Below are 22,106 nucleotides of genomic sequence, written 5' to 3' on the forward strand. Positions count from 1 at the left end.
TTCCTACAAATAGTATTTGTTCCATTGAATTATTGTGCACATGACTTGATGTGATGTACTAAGATGAACATAATTCTTTAGTAAGCCCAGTCCACAGTGTCCCCTTCTTTTGTGGACATGTTCTTCCCTCATCCCAACCATATGGTTTTGGAGGCCCCACCAGCCATAGAATCCAATTGGCCATGTGGTTGTGCCACGTTAGGTCAATTATAATACTTCATCCCCCTATCCTGGAGGATGGGTGCAGGATGGACAAGAAGCCCAAGTGGGCCTCCCCTGGGAATGCTTAAATTGTTGTTAACAAGGTTGGGGTTAAAGAACTATATTTTCTCTTTGGTATTAGGACTATACTGGTTTAAATTCAGAGCTTTCTATAGCCATAGTCCCAACATTACAGACATGACAGCATTGCACAAAAGGAAGCAGAGATAAGAGATAAAAACAAGAGAGTCTGTAGACTGCATTCCTGGATCTGGTTGTTCCTGGAGCTCCACCTCTGCCCTCTCAGTGAATCAATGCCTATGCTAATGTGAGTTGGGCTTCTATCCCTTCTAACCAAAAGAGTCTTGATGAATGCAGCATGGAATCCACTTAGTATAAAACAGATGGCACATAATAAATGCTCATAATAAATATTTGGCACAGAAAGTGCTCCAAGGAAAATGGTTTGAGACCTTTCAGACTTATAGAATCTTCGCTTTAAGATACAAAAGTCTCTGTGTGTGCGTGTGTATACACTCACTTTTTATTTTTTTTCCCATGGTGCTGGGGATTTGAACCCAGGGCCTTGTGCTTGTGAGGCAAGCACTCTACCAACTGAGCTATTTCCCTAACCCTGTACTCACTTATAATAATAGTGTACAATTAAAAGAAGAGGAAGAAGTGCCCTCCCATTGCTCCAGAGGTTTCTGCATATTGCTGTAAGTAAATTCCATCTAGTAGTGAAAAGTAATACCCATTTGAAAGGAGATAAGCCAAGGAATGGGTAGAGTCTTTGTACTAATGGTACCTAGTTAATTCTTCAGAATATCAGAATAGCTAGATTGTTGAGTGTATATGGACTACCAAGTACTGTCTGCAGGAATGGTGGAAGAGAAAGTTTAACCCTGAGGAGCTCCAAAAGTTGTACAACAAAAAGGGATTCTGAATGAACATCCATCAGGCTCCTTCCAGTGCTAACTTTGGATGACTTTATTTTCATATGAAGAGAGTTTCTTCATTGGGTGATCTGGCATGACATGGTTGATGCCACCTCGCCTGACTAGATTTATGTTAATGTCTTTTGCCTGTCAGGCCAAACCAGTGGCCAGATGAGTACACGAAGACCAGCTTGCCACTAACACTTCTAAGAACTTAAGATCCTACTGCCTTTTTTATTCTTGGCAGTGCTGCAAATTGAACCCAGGGCCTTGCTCATGCTAGGTAGGTGCTCTACCACTGAGCTAAATCCCCAGCCTTCATCTATCACTTTTAAAAAACTCCATTTGGTTAGAAATAAAATGCCTAAACCCATCCAATTCTCATCCTTCTGTTAAAGGAATTTCCCTTAATTGCCAGTAACTCTAACTACATCAAGTCCATACTCCAGGCATGGGACAAATGAGAAAGGTAGATACGATTGAAATGGAGAGAGAGAGATCAGGCTTAGAGTGTTGACTGTAGGAACTGAGTGGTCACTTCAAATCCTACAATACTTCCTCAATCAAGCAAAGCCAAACTAGAGCAACTAATTAGGAAATGAAGGCTACCTGGGATTACATAAACTCCTAGCTCAGTTACTAACTATCCCTACTTAGAATTTTCAGGGTTCATCATCAATCTCTAGAAACCACTTGCACACTTGGTCCCCATCTTATCAAAATGATAGGTACATTGATCTGATACATTCTAACATCTCATATTATTACAACATATTAGGAATCCATTCAATGTAAATCTTACAGAAAGCCCAAATGGCAATGGCTTAAATATATAGGGTTGGAGTTTTTTCCTCATGACTTCAGCATGTTGATGCTTTGTCTCATGGTCACAAGATTGCTGATGCAGTTCCAGACTTCTGGTCTGTATTCAAGGCTAAAAAAAAAAAAAAAAAAAAAAAAAAGGAAGGTATCAGCTTCATCTGGCCCTTCCTATCTGGAAAGCAATAACTTCCCCAGAAGATTTTTCAATAGAACTCTGTTTGCATGTCATCAGCCATATCTGGATCTTGTGACCAGCTCTGGCTGTGATAAAAGGTGAGAAAGTGGAAACAGGCTCACACCACGAAATAGTATCACTCAGGGCTCCATAACTGCCCCAACAAAATTACAGCTGAGTTAATCATCAAGAAAAGGGAACACATGGGTACTGACTAGGTAAGCAACTGTGTCTGCATGATGGTTTCCTTGAGGTCTACTAATACCTAGCAATCATCCCAAACGTGGGACTTTCCTGTTGGTCATGATCGGACATGTTAGACACATGCAAAGTGCAAGGTAGCATGGCTCCACCAGCCTGTTCCCAGCAGAACAGGATGTGTTATCTGTTCTCTAAGAATGAATTTCTTTCTCTTTTGAGGTACATTTACCATAATAGAGTTGCATCTATAACACAGACCTTTGACTCTCTGGAAATGTTTCACTAAGTTAAAGGAAGGAAATAATAAAACGGGACTAGACAAAGAATAACATTAAACTAGGTAAACTGGTACAGAAATGGCTCCTTTATGGTTTCCAGGCCCTGTCATGTTCTCCCTGCTAGGCTGCTCCCATGAAGAAGCACCCCAGCATGGACCTATTCTAGGTCTAGGACCTGACCTATATACCTAGGTCTCTAGATCTCACCTCCTCAGAATGGAAGCCTGAGACCAGATTTCAGACATAAAAAGTTGCCTCCCTAGGTAAGGTCTACAATCTGAACTTTTCCTTGAAAAAGTACCTGGGTCTCTAACAGAATAATGGCCCACTGCAAATGAAGTCATGCCTGATCATTGCAATATGCATTTTTCTTCACCCCTTGATTCTTCATGACATATTCATTCATTTTCCCCACTCATTCATAATTCAAAAAAATTGTTCTTTCAGTGATTCAAAAACATTTATCCACTATGTCCCAGTGTATGAAGGCTATAGTGATTAAAAAAAAAAAAAGTTCTTATCTCTTTCCTTAATTTTTCATACATTTTATCTTTTTCTAGCTCTATTATGGTATAATTAACAAAAATTATATATATACAAGGTACACAATGTGGTGATTTGATATATGTATACACTGTGAAATCATTACCACAATTGAATTAACACATTCATCTCCACACATAGTTACCTTTTTTTGGTGTCTATGTGGTAAGCCCATTTAAGATCTACTCTCTTGGCAAAAATTACCACACTGTACACTGGATCCCCAGAATCTCATCTCTTTACCAACAGAACTTAAAGTCTAATAATCATATGCTTTAAAAAGGAGTATTAAGCAGTCATTCTAGCTCAGAGATAGGTACTTAAATAATAATAGGGAAATCATAACAAATATAGATTAAATACCCTGAGTGATGACTTGAGAATTATTGATGTGGCTGATGGGCACAATGGAGTTTATTATCTAGTATTTTATTTACGTTTGCATATGTTTAAGTTTTTCTAAAATTAAAAAAATTATAAGTATTAATATAATATGATAAATAGTAGATATCAAGTGAATGGTATAGCCATGGACCACTCTAAGCTTCAAGTATCAGTACGAAGCATGGGGCTCGGATACTAACCACATACACACACCCTAAGAGATGATCATTCTGGATGATTTTAAGACATCTCTACCTCCTCGATAAGAAATTTCCCTCTTTATCCTGAGGTAGACAACAACGGGGGAAAAAAGAGCTGAGAGCACTTTCCGAGAATGTGAGAAGTTCTGGGTTCTATTCCCAGCTTCGAAGATTACACACACACACACACACACACACACACACACCCCCCTCTATACTTTTTTCATCAGACTATAAGAACTAAGAGTAGAGATTATGTCTGTTCACTGACCATGTGGCCCATGGAGTGGAGTACAAATGTCAGTATTTTAAAGGGGAAAGAGAATTCCAAGTTAGAACTTCAGTGTTTCACTCCTCCTTCTGCAATGCATTAGAAATCTAACAGCAGTCAATAGCAGGTCACGGGACCTCTTTCAGCCTCAGTTTCCTCCTCAGAAAGAAAGGGTTACATCCCCACCACTTTAAATAACAGCTGTGAAAGCACTTTGGAAAGCACTATTCAAATGTCATGTAGTGACTGGGGATGTCGCTCAGTGGGAGGACACTTGCTGGGTTCAACTCCCAGCATTGGAAAGAGAAAATCCTCAATGTAACCTAATACTCACTCAACTCTGTTGGTTCTATCCTCCATCTTACCAAGAACAGAACAGTCTTCCCTCGGTATTCCTGGGGGACTGGTTCCATGACCTCTACAGTTACCAAAATCTGCAGATGTGGGCTGGCGAGATAGCTCAGTCGGTAGAGTGCTTGCCTTGCAAGCATAAGACCCTGGGTTTGATCCCCAGCACTGAAAAAAAAAAAAAAAAAAAAAAAAAAAAATCTGCAGATGCTCAAGTCCATAATATAAAATGGCATGATATTTGCATATAACCTACGCACATCCTCCTGTATATTTTAATTCATCTCTAGCTTACTTTTAATATTTAATTCAATGTAAATTCCATGTAAATAGTTGTTATACTGTATTATGGAATAATGACGAGAAAAAATCTGTACCTGTTCAGTTCAAATTTTTTTCTCTGAATGTTCTTAACCTGCAGTTGGTTTAATCTACAAATGCAGAACCCAAACTGTGACTATGTAGACCAATTGTCTATCAAGCCTTCTAGATCATGCCCCTAGCAGCACTCTCCTCCCAATAGAAGTTTGAGAAATATTCACTCTTTTTCATAATGCTGCCAACATAGCAATGCTGATGATGATTGACAACACTATTGATGAAGATGATGTAATTGTTGCCTAATACTCAGCAAACCTGATTTTTAAGCTATGCCCTTTCTCCCTCTCTCCTTTCTGACAGTGGGGCGATGGTGCAGAGAGCCCTCCAGTCTGGCAGAGGCCTCTTTAAAAATGTACTCGGGCTCCTCCTCTGCCAACCAGGTTGCTAAAAATACTACTACAGCAAAAGCTGAAATATTTGCAGAGAAAACTGAATTTCCTGCTACCCCCACTCCCTCTACTAAATGGGTAAAATCCTGACCTAAGAAGCCCCCAGTCAGCTCCACCAAAGGCACAAGCCTCCTACATTCCCACCCCCTTCTTATTATGGAGTCCCTCTGTGGGCTTGAGCTGGGATGTTATGTTCAGAAAGTGCCCACTCCAAAGAAAGGAAACCACGAGTAAGTATTGGCAAATAGATTGTCACGTGCCTTGGCTTTTCTGTCTGCTTACTAGGACCAGCCCTCTCCAAATCCCCCTCCATCTGTCCCAAGGATCTGTATTGGACCACAGAAGCTTTGCAGTAATCCATCTTTTATTCTCTCTTTTGTCTGCATCTCCTCTTCTGCCTGCCTTGGCTTCTATTCTTTACCCTTCTACCTCCACACTCCCTACTGGTTCCAGCCCACGGCACTTACATGCCCCAGCTCCCTTCCTAACCCGGCCCTTCTGGAGCTTATCTCCTTTCCAGGCCTGCAACCCTTTTTCTTCGGTGATTATGGGGGCTGGCAAATGTAGAGAAGAGTTTTCAAAACTGGAAGGGTCAAAAAGGACTACAGAGTCCGTCCAAGTCCTGCTGGCTAATAGGTAATACTCCGAAGATGGCCTGTGACACTCAGGATTCAGGCCAGGCAGGCTAACCCACAGAACATTAGCTGGTGTCACTTTGCCAAAGAGAAGAACCCTGGAGAGCCAGACTCAGGGATCCCATACTGTATTGGTCCGGTCCCTCTTCCTAGCTCATCTATTTTTGAATCATAGCCTCTGAGTCCCACAGCTCACCTTGCGGACAAAGTTCTACCACCTAGTCCAAGAGAGGGACTTCTCACCAAGTTTAGTGTTCACTTTGGCTCTGAGGCAGTTAGTGGTCCAATCTGAGAAGTAGGTGGATGTCATTGTGTGACATCTTGCTCAGGGTGTGCATCTCTGTGGATGCACAGATAGTGTGTGCATCTCCTCCTTTGGGTCTCTATCTCTGTCATTTGCTTCTGGGTATTTGAATTTTTTGAGTATCTGTCTTCTGGTTCTGGTCTCTGCCTTCCTCTCTGTCTGTCTTCTCACCTCAGAGGTTGCCCATCCCCCAGGGCGAGCACTCTGGCCAGTTCTGCGTAGGCGCCTCAAGTAGGCTGTTGCTGAAATGGTCGTTTTGCGGATGGAACTGATAGTTGCCGTATCTGTTCTCCCATGGGTCCACCAGTGTTCAGACATTCTCGCCCCACACAAAGGTGTCTTTCAGGAAGACGGAAGGAATATGCTGCCTGTGTGGGAGTTTGGGGGGAGGGGAGTGTTGTAGAGATACCCCCTTTCAGCTCTGACCAGCAGGAAGAAGGGCCCAGAGGCAGCACAGCCTGCAGAGGGATGTTGCCTAGCAACTTGGGAGACTTTACTGCAAACTCACCAAATCCTGAATTCCTTGGCTCTAATTTGGGAAGGGAAAAGCACAGAGTCCAGGCCTCATATCCTCTCTGTTCCTCAACTTCCTCTTTCCCTCTCCCCTCTGGATTTTGGAACTGAAGTCCAAGGGAAATTGGCATAACTTAAAGCTCCAGATGTGCTCATCATTTAGACAAGTGCCTGCATTCCCAGGACATCCTGCCATTTGGTGGAGGTGGGGGATGAAGGATATGCCAGAGACAGATTGGGGAACAGATTTTCAGTTACAGGGGTGGGTGGGTCCCAAACATGCTGGGAGAGACACCCCTGCACCCCAAGCCCTGGAATTCCAGCCAGCCTCCTGCTCAGCTTAGAGTTCCAAGCTGGTTAACCCTGTCCCCATCCTAAGTGGACACTCATTTTCTGTTTGGTAAAGAAAACATCCAGCCCAAACATCTGGGTGGGAAGGAAGCCTGTAAGTCATGCTGTGACTGGCCAATGACTATGGATTTATCAGAACATTGTTTCAGGGTCTCCTGCCCCATTCAAAGACACAGTGCATTTCCCCCTTCTCTGCTGAGCACAGTCATCCTTTTATCCTTCCCTCCTTTTGGACCTCAACTGAGAAAGACTTTCTAGTTTTCTCAAAGATGGTCCATCCTACCAACACAACATGTCACACTGCCAGCTCCAGTACCCTGACAAGCTTGGTAAGGTAGGATACCATGTAAGTGGCAAGCTGTCCCTGGGAAATGCTGCTTCCATATCTCCCCTTCTCAGCCTCACCAACGGCCCATAGCCTTCCTCATCATGGACCCAAAGGGTCAATAATGTCTGAGTCTGTATACTACTGGGTTTAGGGTATTTTTCTTCTTCCCAGAGCCAAGATGAGAGTAGTTAAGTTTTGTCTTATTTTGAGGCTGTGGATCAAAAGGCAGAGTCTGGTATGAGGAGTGAAAAGGAAGTGAAATATGTTTCTTCCAATTCATACAAAATAGGTGCTGCATATAGATGATTTTGTTTGATGCAGAGCAGACAGATAACTGATGGTGAATGGATATAGAGATAATATATATTTAATCTGGACATCTTGAGTAGAGTGATTGTTATGTGTGTGTGTATGCACAGTGCCGACATCCAAAACATAGGATGTCTGCATATACTTTACATCTGCACAGGTGTGTGTACAAGGTCTGCGTAGTTGTTTTTGCTGGTTGTGTTTATAGTCTGTCTGTTGGAAGAAAGGCATATTTTAGCGAGCCTGGGGGAATATCATATTTGGACATGTGGGGCTTGTGAACTTTTGTGTTGATGTATGCTCATCACCAGGTTGTGCATCAACAACTTTTCATTCCATAGCAGGCGTGATGATGGGACTTTTTTGCCATACGTCTTTGGGATCTTTTCTTTGCGGACTGAGGGGGAGGACAGTTAGAAGGAGCCATGTTTGGGATTCAAGCTAGGTTGTGGTAGTGTGGGGTGGAGGGTGGGGGTTTGTGGTTTTCTATCTATGGACAGGAAGGCGTGATGTGCCCAGATGTGTGTCTGTGCTCTGAATGTCGGGGGCCTCCTTCTGCATACTCCGGCAAACATTTGCCTGGCAGTTCGAGGTTTAGCAAGCAAGGGGATTGCATTTGGGAGGGTGGGGTGTGTAGGAGGAATGGATGGAAGTGAGTAGGCGGAGGGGTAGGGGAAGGAGCCAGGGCGAGGCGGAGACAACCAAGAGCGCAGACAGAGGGAGTGGTCCTCCTTCCAGTTCTCCCCGCCCACCCTGCCGAAGGCATCTCCTGATTGGCTTCCCGACCGCAGGGCTCAGGTTACATTCGCGAGCGGAGCTGAGCGCGGGAGACCGGACCTGAGAGGAGAGCTGCTGGTTCTGCGCGGGTCGGCGGGCCCCGGATAGCCCGAGAACTGCCACCCAACATCACACAGACCCCACCCACGCCCTGCGCCAGGCTCCACCCCAGCCAAGGACCCCCAACACTAGCATGGACTGCTGCACGGTAAGTCAGAGGGCCTGTGGAACCCGCACTCGTCTTGGTCTGGGGCAAGGAGAGCTCAAGAACCCCCTGCAGGGTGAGTGAAGGCTGGGAGTGGGTGCGGAAGACCTAGGAGCAATAAAGGGTACCTGCTGAGACGTGGGTGATGGGTGGTGGAAGGCGCCCGCCTGTCTCGAAAGCCCTAGCGGGAAAAAAATGCTCCCCAACTAGTGGGGGCGTCTGAGCGCCCATCCGCCAAGCAGTCTAGGTTGGACTAGGAGCTGGGCAGGGCTTTGCAGCAGGGAAACTGCAGGTTAGACTAGAGGAGGAACTTCCTCCAGTGAGACGCTGGAAACCGTCTCCTAGCGAAGCTGCCGCGACTCTTCTCCTCTGGCATTTGTCCCCTATACCATGTAATATCCCACCGCCGCTGTCGTCGGTGGGCGGACAGACTAATCTTGACCCTCGGAAGATCGTCTAAGCCCCGGTAAAATGTAGATGGAGGTAATCGATCCATACTGGTCTTAGTAGTGAGGATGGGCAGCAAAGAGCCTAGTCAGTGTTGTTCTGGAGAGGAGTTGGCCCGGCCCCCAACGCCTTCTCATTCTGGAGGGGGCTGGGTGAAGTGACCGAGAGAGAGCCCTGCTGGCTAGGGAAGGAAGCGTCTGCAATTTGTCAGCGCCCACACGGAGACCAGGATGCTGCAAGTGCCTAACATAAAAGTAGATTGCTGTTAAGGTGACCCTGTATGCAAGCTCCTGGCACAGGACCTGACTCCTGGCTCACTAGGGGAGTGCAGTGATCATATCTATAAAAATTTATTTTAGTCGTTACATATAGAGAAAAACTACTCCAAAGTCCTTGCGTTCTGTCCATCACTTGACTTTGCCCTCTCCCCATCCCATGGTGTACAAAAGGGGAGGGGAGTGAGCTTTGGAAAGAAAGGATACCCCAGTTCTGTAAGAGGTGAGACTTTGAAATGTCTGGATATCAACAGACTGAAAGAACTTAGAGGCAAGTCATAGTTGTGATTTTAACTCTTATTAGTATCAATAATAACTGCCAGTTTGTGATTGCTCAACATACACCTTACATTTTATATTTAATCATCACAGCTCTGTGAGGTAGGTATTATCTCACAGATGTGCAAACTGAGGCTTGAAGAAATTATTTTCCCAAGGAGGCAGCACTCCTGAGTGTAGAGGCAGGATTCAAGCAGAGGCTTGTTTCATTCAAATAGCTATACTTTAACCTCTTCTCCAAATATATTGTCTTTTTCTCATTATAAAAGCAATATGTGCATAATAGTAAATGTAAAGACCAGAGAAAGTATAAAAAGAAACATGTCAATCACATCATACAGTCCTGTCTTCTGGAGAACACTGATCACATCTTTTTCCCTTTGCTTGTTATTCTCCAGGGACGTATTTATTTATGTATTTATTGTGCTGGGGTTTGAACCCAGGGCCTTGTTCATGCTGAGTATGCCTTTCCCACTGAACTCCTTCCCCAGATCAAGAAACAATTTTTGGTTGTGAAAGGAGAAATGGAGGTTTCTGGGACCCACTGAGAAATACCTGCAGTATTTTATAAAGTAAATAAATGGTGGATTCAGAGATATGAGTCAGTGGGGAAGGGTATTGCTGAACAGGAAGGAATAAGATGAGAAAATCCAAATGAAGGGGAAAGGAAAGCAGGAGGCCTGGTCAGTGGAAAGAACACAGAATCTCAGAAATCAGGGAAGGAATGTAACCTGTCACCTCCTGTGTCTTCAGGAGTAATGAGGGAGGGGTATGGAGCCTACCTGAAGGCCCTGGTCAGCCCTGGATGGTGCTTGTGAGTAGGAAGCCATTTGTGTAGGGCAAATAGCTAGCTAGCTAGATTACAGATGATGGGTTTTGATAGATAACAGCTAAGGGATGAGTAGACAGTGTTGCATTCAGTGTCTCCTTAAAAAGGAAAGGATACCCACCCAAAAAATATGGAGGTGGCAGATATACTGATCCCAGTGGTCCAGGCCCTAGGGCACCTCTTCCAATGCATCCTGTATACAGGAAACTTGATTTTCTATGTCTTAGATTTTCAGGGCCAAAGGAATAAGCAAGAGCGGGCACCATTCTTGGACTGTGCAGGACAACAGGAAGAGGGAAAGGGGATGCTGAGGTGGAGGGTTAGGGAAGGACAGGAGGTCTGGGCTCAATGCTAGGAGGGGCTGGGACATGTACAGAGAATAATGTGCCTCTTCATCTTTCATTCTGACCAGACCACTTTGCCTGGTCTTTAGGAAACATCCTGACCAGTTTTGTTCCTTCTTTCTTCTTGGTCATGAGGCTTAGACAAAAAACAGGAAAAGGGAAACCAATCTGCTTTTTCTTTTTCTTTTTTTCTTTGAGACTTTTTTTAAAGAGCTACTGATCCCAGTGTTCCAGTTGCTGACTAACATAGCCACACATATATGACTTTCCTGCATTCATTTACTATGAAAAGCAAAGGAACATGTTTTGGATCCTATTCCTTTCTTTTGCTTAGTCTAGTTAAACTGGTCCAGCAATTCTTAAAATGATTGCCTGCTCTGAAGCAACAGAGGCTACAGAATCAGATCATTACATTGTTTGTCAACTGTGCAACCTTAAGGAAGTTATAAAACATCTCTGAGACTGTTGCCAGACTTCCAAAATGGGGACTGAATAAGGTAAAATGTGCAGCATTGAGCACAGGGCCTGACACATAATAAGCAGCAAGCAGAAGTAATTCTTAAAGTTATTAGGATTTGGGAGCTGAAGGAGACTTTATTCATCTAGGCCAAGTTTTAGTTGTGGCTGAAAAGAAAATGAGGTTCCCAGAGGGAAAATGATGTGCCCAGTGCGACTAGAATCCATGGCTCCACCTTCCCATCTCCTCCTAAGTATCACCCCGTTCATACAGAGCTGTCAGGCACACATCATCAGTCTGGGCTTTGGAAGGCACCAGCTCACTGTGACCAGTGAGCCCTTTCCCCAATTCCTTCTACTCTCCCCGCAGATTTGTGAACAGATCTGGAACAGGCGACCGAGAAGCTGGCTCTATCCTGAGAATTCAGCTGGAGGGAGAGGGAGCTGATTCTGGGGAGGAGCTGTGCTGGGGGTGGCTTTGCCTGTTGTTCCAGGTTTCCATTCTGGATCCAGTTGAGGTGGGTGGTGACAGCAGGTGGGGTCTTAGGAGTTTAGGGCCTAGACACCCTTCCTCCGCTCAACCCGCTGCACCTCCATGACTGCCAAGGCCCAAGAGCAGAGTGGGTTGGAATTTTTTTTTTTTTTTTTTTTTTTTGAACAGTTGTTGCCCCCTTTTGAAAGGAAATCTCACTGTTTCCTGAGAATATTCTAAGAAAGACTTCAACTCTGAGACTCAAAGAACCCAAGGGAGTTGTTTTAGATTTTATGTGAAGAAAAAAATAAAAGGTCAGGGAGAGATTGAGACTTGGGAAAGACAAAAAGAGTGTTTTAGGCCCCTCCACACCATACCAACCTCCTGGTAACTCCTTGAAATTGTGTTTATATCAATCAATTGTAAACATCTTCAGCACAAATTGAAGAATCATGAAAGCCCAGAAAATGAGGACAGCCTGGGAAAGCCTGGCGAGGGCATCTAGAATTTAAACCTGTACTCCTGGGCCAACCAGGCTGGGACAGTGATCACCCAAGCCTCGTTCACCCTACCCACTTCTAAGACTGGATAACCGATGGCCAGAAGAGGGCAGGAGTGGAACTGAATTACCCATTTCTGTGTGAGACCCTGGTCAGTTCGTGGCTGAGAAGGAAAAAAAAAAAAAAAAAACAGTAAAAGCAATGCACATCCTCAGACATATTCCTAGAAGCCACGGGGCCAAAACAAAGGAGCAATGCTCTTCTAACTTCATAGTAACCATTGCCATCCCAGTCCACACTGATGCTATAAGTCATGTTAAGTCAGAAAGAGGCGAAATGCTGAGACCTTCTCTATTCCAGCCTGACCTCTGAAATCAATTCCCTAATTCTTTCTACTGTCAGCTAGGTCAGGCCATGAGAGAAATGGAAACCTACTTTGGGGATGGGATGGTCTGATTACAATTGCACATTCCACAATGATGGTAACATGTTCTGAGAAGTGTTTCACTGGACATCGTGCAAACAACACCGAGTATACTTACACCTTAAACCAATGAAGATAACTATGATGTGATTAAGTGATACCATAATCTTATGGTACCACCATTATAAATGAGATCTGTCATTGACCAAAATATTATGTGTTGGACTGGGGCTGCAGCTCAGTAGTAGAGCGCTTGCCTTGTACATGTGAGGCACTGGGTTCGATCCTCAGCACCAAATTAAAAAAAAAAAAAAAAAAAAAAAAGATAAAGAAAAAACTGGTAAATAAACATTATGTGGCTCATATTTGTATTAGTAGGGTGAACTTTGTGAAATTGTTATATGTCTACTTTTGCCCTACAGAAGCAATTATTTTGCATCAATGTAAGATTATATAAAACAATCATAATACATAGCCACCATGTATTGAGCAATTACTCTGTGCCAGTAACTTTATGCATATCATGCTATTTATTCTTCCCCACAACCCATAGAGGTGGATATTATTATCCTGGTTTTTCAGTTGAGGGATCTAATATAAGAAAAGATTAGATAATTTGCCCAAGACAACACAGTTACAGCAAGTGGTGGAGCCGTGGTTTGCTTTCTGGGCTGCATCTGCTTATCCTACTAAGTAGGGCTAAAAAATACACTCTAGACCCTGATATCCAAAGGTTTGAATTTTCAGTCCATTGATAACTTTCTGTATGACACCAAATAGGTTTGTTTGTTTGTTTTGCCAGGTAGGTTTTTAAACCAAACATCGGTTTTATCATAGTAAACTGGGGTAATAATAAAGATAACGTCATAGCTTTATTTTTGAAGACTAAATAAAATAATGCCTGCAAAACACTGTATTATTGCACCTGGAACAAGGTAAATGCTTAAATGGTAGCTATTGTCCTAATTTCTTTCTTCCCATGAGCACATTAAGGAAAGGACTTCTTGCTCCTGCTGATCTTTTCCTTGTCTTCTTTTGAAGTGATGCTTTTGTCTGTCACTTCTTCTGAGCCTATCTCCTCTCCAGTGTTGTGAGGTCAACCCGGGGAACAGTGGGGAAGTGAAGAGTCCATGGGAAAACAGTTTCTGGGCCTCTAACCCCCTATAAGAGGTGCAGGGAGGCTGACTCACTGAGCAGTGGCCCCATCCTCTCCCTAATTCCAGCTGAGCTCTGGTACAGTTCTACTCAGGCAAAGGCAGTCTTGCTGAATCTTCTACACCCAATCCCCAGAAAATCCTAGACTGGGAAGGGGCCCTTCCGAACTGGAAGCACCTGTTGAAAGCAGAGAGATTGGTGGCCATATCCAGGAATGCCTGGTGCTATTTACTTTGCTCCTCCAAACCCGCGATCCACTCAATTCTGCTAGTTCCCCTAAGTTGGCCAGAGGGAAATGGGCCCTTGGCTCCCTCCAGGCTGTCTGGATTTCTTGTATCCCATCCCACCGTGTACTTCTTTCCTGAGGTGAGTGCACAACTGTGTCCACATAGCCCTGAACCTTCCTCTTTGTGTTGCCCAGGAACGAACACACACACACACACACACACACACACACCCCAGTGTGGCTTCCTTCTCTACATCTGGTACCCCAGTAGTCCTCGTCTCAATCCCCTGAGGCTCTAGTCCTAACCCACCCTCCCTGGGTCTCCGCCCTGATCCACCAGTAAGAACCCCTTCCCCATCCCTCCCCCAGGAGAGTGCCTGCTCCAAGCCGGACGATGACATTCTAGACATCCCACTGGACGATCCTGGTGCCAACGCGGCCGCTGCCAAAATCCAGGCGAGTTTCCGGGGCCACATGGCGCGGAAGAAGATAAAGAGTGGAGAGCACGGCCGGAAGGGCCCAGGTCCTGGGGGACCCGGCGGAGCTGGGGGCGCCCGGGGAGGCGCGGGCGGCGGTCCCAGCGGAGACTAGGCCAGGTGAGGCTGGCTGGAGGGGCGCTGCGAGCTGGAGGCTCCTCTTTCCCAACGCTCCGGGGAAGGAGCGAGGGAAGACTAAGGGCGTGCTAAAGGTAGAGAAAGGTGTGGAAGGAGCTGGGGTGGGGGGTGGGCTAGAAATCCGAGAGGCGAGGTGGGTCGGAGGAAGCTGAGGTGCTGAGATTTCCGAAAACTCACCTGTGCCTCCCTCTCCACCCTGCCTTCTGCCCCGCCCTGGCCTGAAGAAGAACTGAACGTTTTAGAAGGTAACGAATACGACCTGAAGCGGCGGGGGCTGGGGGACTGCGAAGTGGTAGAAAAGGACCAATTTCCCAACACTTCCTCTGTCCGCCTCACTCACTTCCAGCCGGGAAACATGCACCCTGCACCTGCAGGTTTTCCGACACACCGAGACGCCTGAGGCTGCGACAGGATCACACCTGGATCTACACAGACACGCAGACACCCTTATTTGGCTGTACAAGCCCGACCAAGGGCCATAAACACATCGAGGCTCACTCACGGGCTCGTTTCAGTTCAGGCACTCAGGGTGGGGGGTTTTGGGTGACTAGAGCCCCCTGACACTCCCGGTCCTGGTATCCTTGTTCAGAAAGGTATAAGGGACGGGGAAAGGAAATACCAAGAAATGGCAGGTTCTTCTCTTTCCCCAGTTCCCAAGAAGAGATGGATGCCGCGTCCCCTTCGCAGTGACGAGACTTCCCTACCGTGTTTGTGATCCCCTCCTCCCCACCAGCCTGCCAGCTTCTGGAGCCCCCCTGCGTCCCAGAGACTCTCTTCCAGGCAGGCTTCGTCGCGGAGTCGCCAAGTCCGTGCCCTTTTAGTTAGCCCTCCAGTCTAGCGTGGTCCTCATTCGCCCTTCCTTCCCGCCCTATCCCCAAACCCCGCACTCCCAAATTTTCCTCCTTTTGCTTCTCGCCCACCTCTCCCCGCACCCAGCATGCAGCTCTGCCTCCGCAGCCTCTGTGCGCTCCCCTGCGCGCACTGCGGAGGGCGCCCTAAGCGTCGCCCAAGTACACTCAATCTAAAAAAAAAGAAAGAAAGAAAGAAAAAAGTCCTTTGGTTCTGTGCGCAGCGACAGGGGGCGCCCTGCGACTCTGTGCTATTCCCGCCCCCGCCTAGCCTCAGAACTTTAAATCTGGGACAAGAGGAAAGGGGAAAAGTGTTTACATGGTTTCGGATGCCCCTTGCTCTGATCGGAAGGGAAGTCCCTATCCCGCACCTGCCTGTCATTTTACCTTCCTTCTCCCCAGCGCACCCGAGAGCAGTCTCTCCAGCTCTCCTGTTTATGCAAACGCCGAGCGCCTGGAGGCTCGGTAGGAGGAGTCTTCCGCGGCCCCGCCCCTGCCCCTTCCGGCCTCCGCCCCGCGGGGCTCCTGGGGCTGTGGTCGCAAGGTTTTTAATCTCGGTGTGTGCATGTGACCGTTCTGGGTTGGAATGTGAACAATAAAGAGGAATGTCCAAGTGTCAGAGGGTTCCGGGAGGGGAGGGAGTTTGGGGCACAAGGCCACCTCTTGGAGCCTGAACAAATCTCATTTGATCAAACTAAAAAGCAGACGGGGAGTGAGGTGGAGAAACACTTAAGATTGAAATCTGCCCTTTGACATAACCAAACTTCCTGCTTACAGCATCATCTCTGGGATTTAAAGCCCAGTTCTTCCCTTACTGGCAATACTCTTTGAGCCGCCTAGATAAATTCACCAGAAAGAGACAATATGGTACCCAAAGATTTTAATTATTGATATTCCTCCTCACCATCCTCAGGGGTCAGAAGTCAGACAACCATAGGGAGCTTAGACTTCGTGGTCGTCATAGTACTGGTAGATGGGGACCTTTCCAGGAGCCCTTTGCTAGAATCCACCTTCATAGAAGATTGCTCAAAAATCCCAGGAGCCATGGCATCCTCCCTGATGGATGTAGGCAAATTCTTAATGAAACTAGAAGCAACCTCCAGATAAATGCAGTCTTCTAACTCAGGGACTTTTACCTTTTACTGTGCCTGAGACTCATCTGTGGAACTTTGGTTAAAATGAAAATTCCAGAGCCTGTCTCCCTGTCTCCCCCAACACACACACACACACACACACATGCTATAAGGGGCGGAAAGTGGCCTGAAACTGAATGTTTAACAAGTTTCTGATGATATCTGTTTTGGTAGTCTGAGGACCACTCATAAAGAAATTTTGCTCTGATTCCTGTTCTGGTCCAGTAAAGTGGATGACAGAGGCAGCTTTGGCCTCCTTTCCTGATTGCCCCACCCAGAATTAAACCCAGCTGAGTGATCAGGAGATACACACACACACACACACACACACACATATAAATGCCTTAAAAACAGAAAGGTAAACATTTTTTTAAATTTGAGAAGGGTTCAGGCTGTCCTGCAACCTGAGTCATCCATGTCCCAACTTGTGAACTAACTCCTTCACCCTGTACACATTGTTCACACACACACACACAGCTACGCATAGATTATACCGCATCTGCCACCACCAAATACCAGGGATGAGCAGTAATCCCCCCGCCCCCGCCCAGCCCTTCTAACAATGTCAGAGTTTGAGGGCTAAGGGTTCCACTTTCAACTCAAACTGTTTTCTCCCTCTCTGCACCACCTTCTGGCCCTCCTGCTCACCGAAGTTCACTACCCACATATGACTCCTTGGGCTTCTTCTTCCTCTCTTTCTGGAATCTGATCAAACAGAATGCAGCAACTGACAGAAGCAACACACCCAGGAGCACCCCAATCAGAGTTCCAGCCACTCGACCTTTGGAGGAGTCTAAGAAGACATAAGTCCCTCAGAGGTGCAGAACTTCCTTGGCCCATCCTCAGACCACTTCATGCAGCCTCCCCAATCCAAGCCTTTCGGTCTGGCCTTTGCTGAGCATCTCCTACCAGTCACAGAGAGGGTCAGCTCACAGGATGCACTGCCCATCTGGTTGGTGGCCACACAGCGGTAGGTGCCCGCGGAGGTCAGGGAGAGATTGCTGAGAATGAGCTGTCCAGATACCTCATCTAAAGGATGAAAAGGAAGTGTGCCACCTCATTCAACTTGGTGAGCATCTACTATAAGGAAAGCTCAGTTCATTTCATTCTTACAATAGTCCTGCAAGAGAGGAACTAACCTCATACTATTGGTGGGAAAACTGACTCAGAAAGTAAATAATTTGACATGAACTAGAGAGCAATTCCAAAGCCACTTCAACTAAGGGCTCTTTCCACCTTTCTAGGTTTAGGAAAACTGCACAAACATGAAGGTGAAGAAATTGGGGTTGGGTGCTTACTGACTAAGATCAAGTTCTCAGCTGGAGGTAAAAAGGATCGATTGCTAAAAACTGTATCCTCTGGGGTGGCTCTAAACTGACCCAAGTGTTTTTCTAAACTCTTGCTTTAGAAGGCAGAACAACACACATCAGAAGTGATCTGGGGGGAAGATCTGGATTGATAAAGGGGTCTGTCGGGGCTGGGGCAATTAGGAGAGCTCTGGCAACTAGAGGAAGCTGAGAAGCTAAGGCTTTTAGGTATATGGCTCCTCCAAAGAAACCAGCTAAAATGATTCAAGCCAATCCATTCCACTCCACTTCAGTTTTTTCTCTAGGAAGTTTGGAATGACTCATAACCCTTAAGAAAACCTCCCAAAAGTGGAAAAGTAGGAATCCTAAGAATGCCCCCTGCCCTCTACTCTCTTTCAGGACATCAGTAGGAAATTTAGGTTGAGAAATACTCCCATGAATGCAACCACAGACTGCAGAAGACAGACAAAAAGAGAATAATAGAAGGATGAGACAGGGAAAAGGTATAGTGGTTTGTCTCACACCCAGTAGTCATAAAATTGCTAATGTGGGTACGTAGGATTTAGACACCATATTTGCCCAGGTCTCCAGTTCCCTCTTTCCGAGTCTCTGGGCCCTTACCTTGAACCATGCTGCCAGGAGAAGGTGGAGGAGAAGGTCCAACGTGTACCCAGTTGTACACTGGCTTCGGAGCTCCCTCAGAAGAGCTGCATCTCAGCATAGTAGAGCCCCCCACAAAAGTTGGCCCACTCTGAGTGCATATGGGGCTACTGGGGGGAACTGCAAAAATCACAGAAGTACCTCAGCAATCTTCTAACCTCACACCAACTAAGAGCTACATTTCCAGATTTAATACCCCTGCCAAATAGTGGTCCATTTCTCTTCACACGCCACTATATCCCCAGGAAGTGATTTCTACTATTGGAAATTGTGAGTATTTTAAAGGTCTTCCTCAAGTTGAGCCAAAATCCCATGTTCATATAATATCCACCCTTTGATTCCAGTTCCTTTGTGCCCACAAAGAAAATTAAAATCTCTGCTACACATGAGAGTCCTTCAGTCATGAATTTATAGCAGGCACACAAAATATCTCCTAGGTCTTATCTTTTCCATTTAAACATCTCTTGCCTCTAATAGTTTCTTCTGGTTGCTCACCTCTGAGCAGGCTGTGATTTGGGGTGAGATGGAAGCTCGGAACACAACGTAGCGCTCAATGATAGGGGCCTTCTTCCTTTCATGGCCACCCTCCTTCTCTGTCACTGACCATTGGGAGGGACAGAATCCAAATCTGAGCTACTAGTGGGAAGTTCCTGGCTAATGGAACTCGTAGGGCTATGACTCAGATCCCATATAAGGGAAGGGCTTTCTCTCTCAAACCCTTTGTTCTGAGGCCCTAGGGGAGGAGACATTGTGGAGTGTGGAGTTGAGTATAACTATATAGATTAGAAGTCTTCAGAAGGGGGATTTTTTTTTTTTTTTAAAGGTCCCCAGTGTAGTTGTGTCCTTCAACTGGAAATCAGGAGAAGGGGAGAGTTAACAGCGTCTATGCACACTTTCAGGGTACATGGGTGGCTCATGGGTCCCCAGTCAGTCTTACCTAGCACAGTAAGGTTGATTAATCCCAACCCATTGGTGTAGAAATCTGGTGGATTGTTAACGTCACAGAGATAGGTTCCAGTATCTGAGGGGCGAACATCAGTCAATCTCAGGGTGGCCACCCCTCCTGTGGGGGGGTTCTGAAGTAGGCTGGCCCGTTCCGCCTTAGAACCAGTGGGATACAGATGGCCATTGGTGAAGTAGAGGATCTGAGAAGAGGCAGAAGACGTAGATATGTTCCCCTCCCTGCCTGGCACTCATTCTACAGTGCTTCCACATGGAAGGGGGAATAAGTCCCCTCACTTGCACTAGTGGAAGAGGTTGATACTCTGTAGCATGAACTATGAAGGGGCAGCATAGTGTCTTATCAACCATCAACACCTCAGCATCAATGGGACTTCACTAACAGGGGGGTTTTAATATAGGAACGATGGGAGAGGAAAGGATAATAGAGGGTCATACAGACTGAGATCTACCAAGAGCCCACTCACCTTTTCATCCAAGCAATTCTGATCCCCTCTACACCCCCCACCCCAGATCCTCATTCTTCCTGACCAACCCCAAGAGGTCATAGTGGCTTTCAGCTCACAGGACGAGACGCAGAAATGGGCTTCCCAGCCTGCACAAAGCTCCACTCCAGGGCGAAGTTGTCTCCCACAGATGTGCTGTAACTGCAGCTCAGCTCAGCAGTCTGGCCCACCGGCGTGCTCAGGGGCTCTGCAGGTACTTTCACCTCCACAGCTAGCCCGGGGGCTGAGGGCGTAGAGGGAGGCAGAACCATCATCCCGGTGATCTGGAGGGACTGGCCCCCATCTCAGTGTCTACATCAAGTGCTAGGAGCTCTCTCCCCACCGTGCAACCCATTCTTCTCAAGCCAATCCCTCCTTCCTTCTTGAAACCTGATGTTTCCGGGAGGCAAGGACCCACAGGCGGGTCAGATTTTTGTGGGTAAAAGGGCTGAGACTAGGCCAGGTATGAGGATGTGTTGGCGGAAGAAAGAAAACAACAACCCTGGGGTGGTAAAGCCTTCTGTGGCGGTGAGGCTGAGCCCGGCCTCCAGCCCCAGCCGGCCCGCCCCTCTCCTCCGCCCTGGCCGCCCTCAATGCCCTTTCCCTGCCTAGAGCAACCAGCTCCCGCCTGTGCTGCCAGCAGCAGCCCCAGCCCACCCCGCGGGGACTGAGCAGTCCAGAGAAGCCGGGGAAGTTAGGCCCCCACCCCCATCTCTCCCTGTGGCTTCTCACCACTCAGGCACACGAAGCCCAGCAGAGCCCTGTAGAGGAAAGGCCCTGCAGGGAGCCTGGTCGCGGCCACCTCCAGCTGTCCTGCCATTTGTTGGTCTGTCGGGGTGTCTGGGTCTGAAGAAGGGAAGGGAGTGCCCAAAGGGTAGCCGCCTCCTGCGTGCTGGGCAGGAGCGGGACTGGCTATCTCAGAGCAAACAAGGGGAGAGGCTGGTACCTTCAGGTAAGGAAACGCTCCTCCCTCCTCCAGGCCCAACTCTGAAATCGCTGAAGCCCTGCTTCCTTTTTCCTTCTTCTTCCCCCCAATTTCTGAAGCTGTCAGGCCCTGGGAAAAGAGCTGGGCTTTGGGTAGGTACCCTGAGGGCCAGAGCTCAGAAATGGAGCTCTGCAGGGAAAGAGTGTCTTTGGAGGAAGAGGAGGCACTCTAACACAGGGACTTAGCAAATACTTCACCAACATGGGTTCTTCCAGTGAGCACATACCTCTGGGTTTAGACCCTTTCTGGCCCCTTTGGAGTTTCTTGTTCCTCCAAAATCCTTCTGTTCACCACTTGCTGGAGTAGGAGTCTCCATAAAACCACACCCACCTCTCCATTCCCAGAGTCCCTCCATTGTACAGACAGAGAAACTGAGACCCAGAGGTCCTCACCCTTGTTAGGAAAGAACATGGCAGAATTTCAACATGTTTCTGTACCACATTCTATACTCAGCTCTCCCTCAGTAACAAAAGGGAATGCTGCACCATAGGCAGGAAGGTGTGTTTGTTAAGGATCCAATTGTGTGGGAGAAGGAAGCACAAAGGAGGTTCCCCTCCCCTGCCCCAGAGAGGAAGAGGAGGGAAAGCACATGTACACCCAAGCCAGGACCACCAAAACTCCAGCAGAAAGTGCACCCATCAGTTTCATTCCCTCGCTGCTCAGACTGGGTTAGAGAATTGGGTGCTTTCTCTTTACATATGACAGCAAATGACTGTTCTAAACACACTAGAAAGAATATCTGGAACCAGTAAACTCAGGTTGTGTGGAGAAGCTTTCTGGTTACATGGCCTGGTTAGGGTCCACTTTGCTTTCTCTTGAAACTCAACTTCTGAGAATTCCCAATTGGAAAAGGATATGTGATTCTTATTTCATACAAACACGGTGTATATTTATTGAAATTTGCAAAATAAAAACAAAAACACACATTTCAAGTTCGTTTTTTAAATGTCTTTCATATTCCCTGTCCCAAAAAATCCAACCAAGACAGCACAACAGGTTATAGCCATGTAGGGAGCTGGAGAGGCAGCAAGGGATGGCATTTGACAGGGGTGGGCTACAAATCATCAGACTCGGGCTTCTTTGACTGGCAGTCTCCTCCTCCAGGGCCCTTGGAGGGTAGCCAATCTCAGCAGCATTCAGCTTGCTTCATAGGA

General features: G+C 46.7%; 2 protein-coding genes across 6 annotated transcripts; one reads left to right on the forward strand and one right to left on the reverse strand.

The window, feature by feature from the left end:
* Positions 1-8,331: 8,331 nt before the first annotated feature.
* Positions 8,332-16,146, forward strand: NRGN (neurogranin). Of its 3 annotated transcripts, none has more exons than XM_079104330.1 (3): positions 8,332-8,556; positions 14,330-14,556; positions 14,799-14,809. In XM_079104330.1, exons 1-2 carry the CDS (start codon positions 8,542-8,544, stop codon positions 14,549-14,551), a joined length of 237 nt encoding a protein of 78 aa, XP_078960456.1. In that variant the 5' UTR covers positions 8,332-8,541; the 3' UTR covers positions 14,552-14,556; positions 14,799-14,809. The 3 variants fall into 3 exon arrangements, with proteins under 3 accessions (XP_078960456.1, XP_078960457.1, XP_078960455.1); XM_079104331.1 differs by lacking the exon at positions 14,799-14,809 and adding an exon at positions 15,225-16,146 and having other exon boundaries at positions 8,333-8,556; XM_079104329.1 differs by lacking the exon at positions 14,799-14,809 and adding an exon at positions 15,207-16,146 and having other exon boundaries at positions 8,342-8,556.
* A 141-nt stretch (positions 16,147-16,287) lies between these two features.
* Positions 16,288-21,988, reverse strand: VSIG2 (V-set and immunoglobulin domain containing 2). Of its 3 annotated transcripts, XM_079104327.1 has the most exons (8): positions 20,914-21,988; positions 20,700-20,813; positions 20,048-20,211; positions 19,460-19,667; positions 18,484-18,642; positions 17,465-17,584; positions 17,204-17,348; positions 16,288-16,478 (listed from the first exon to the last, which is right to left on the reverse strand). In XM_079104327.1, exons 2-8 carry the CDS (start codon positions 20,785-20,787, stop codon positions 16,346-16,348), a joined length of 1,017 nt encoding a protein of 338 aa, XP_078960453.1. In that variant the 5' UTR covers positions 20,788-20,813; positions 20,914-21,988; the 3' UTR covers positions 16,288-16,345. The 3 variants fall into 3 exon arrangements, with proteins under 3 accessions (XP_078960453.1, XP_078960454.1, XP_078960452.1); XM_079104328.1 differs by having other exon boundaries at positions 17,204-17,260; positions 20,700-21,988; XM_079104326.1 differs by having other exon boundaries at positions 20,700-21,988.
* Positions 21,989-22,106: the final 118 nt, after the last annotated feature.

This window comes from Sciurus vulgaris (assembly GCF_902686455.1).
Source record: "Sciurus vulgaris genome assembly, chromosome: 11".
NCBI classification, from domain to species: domain Eukaryota; kingdom Metazoa; phylum Chordata; class Mammalia; order Rodentia; family Sciuridae; genus Sciurus; species Sciurus vulgaris.

Bases quoted from the DNA above. Each gene is read 5' to 3' on its own strand.
- VSIG2 (XM_079104327.1), bottom strand. From the start codon at position 20,787: ATGGCAGGACAGCTGGAGGTGGCCGCGACCAGGCTCCCTGCAGGGCCT. The intron at 18,643-19,459 runs GTAAGACTGACT...TGATTTTTGCAG, and splicing joins AATCAACCTTACTGTGCTAG to TTCCCCCCAGTAGCCCCATA. The intron at 17,585-18,483 runs GTAAGGGCCCAG...TTCATCCTTTAG, and splicing joins TCCTGGCAGCATGGTTCAAG to ATGAGGTATCTGGACAGCTC.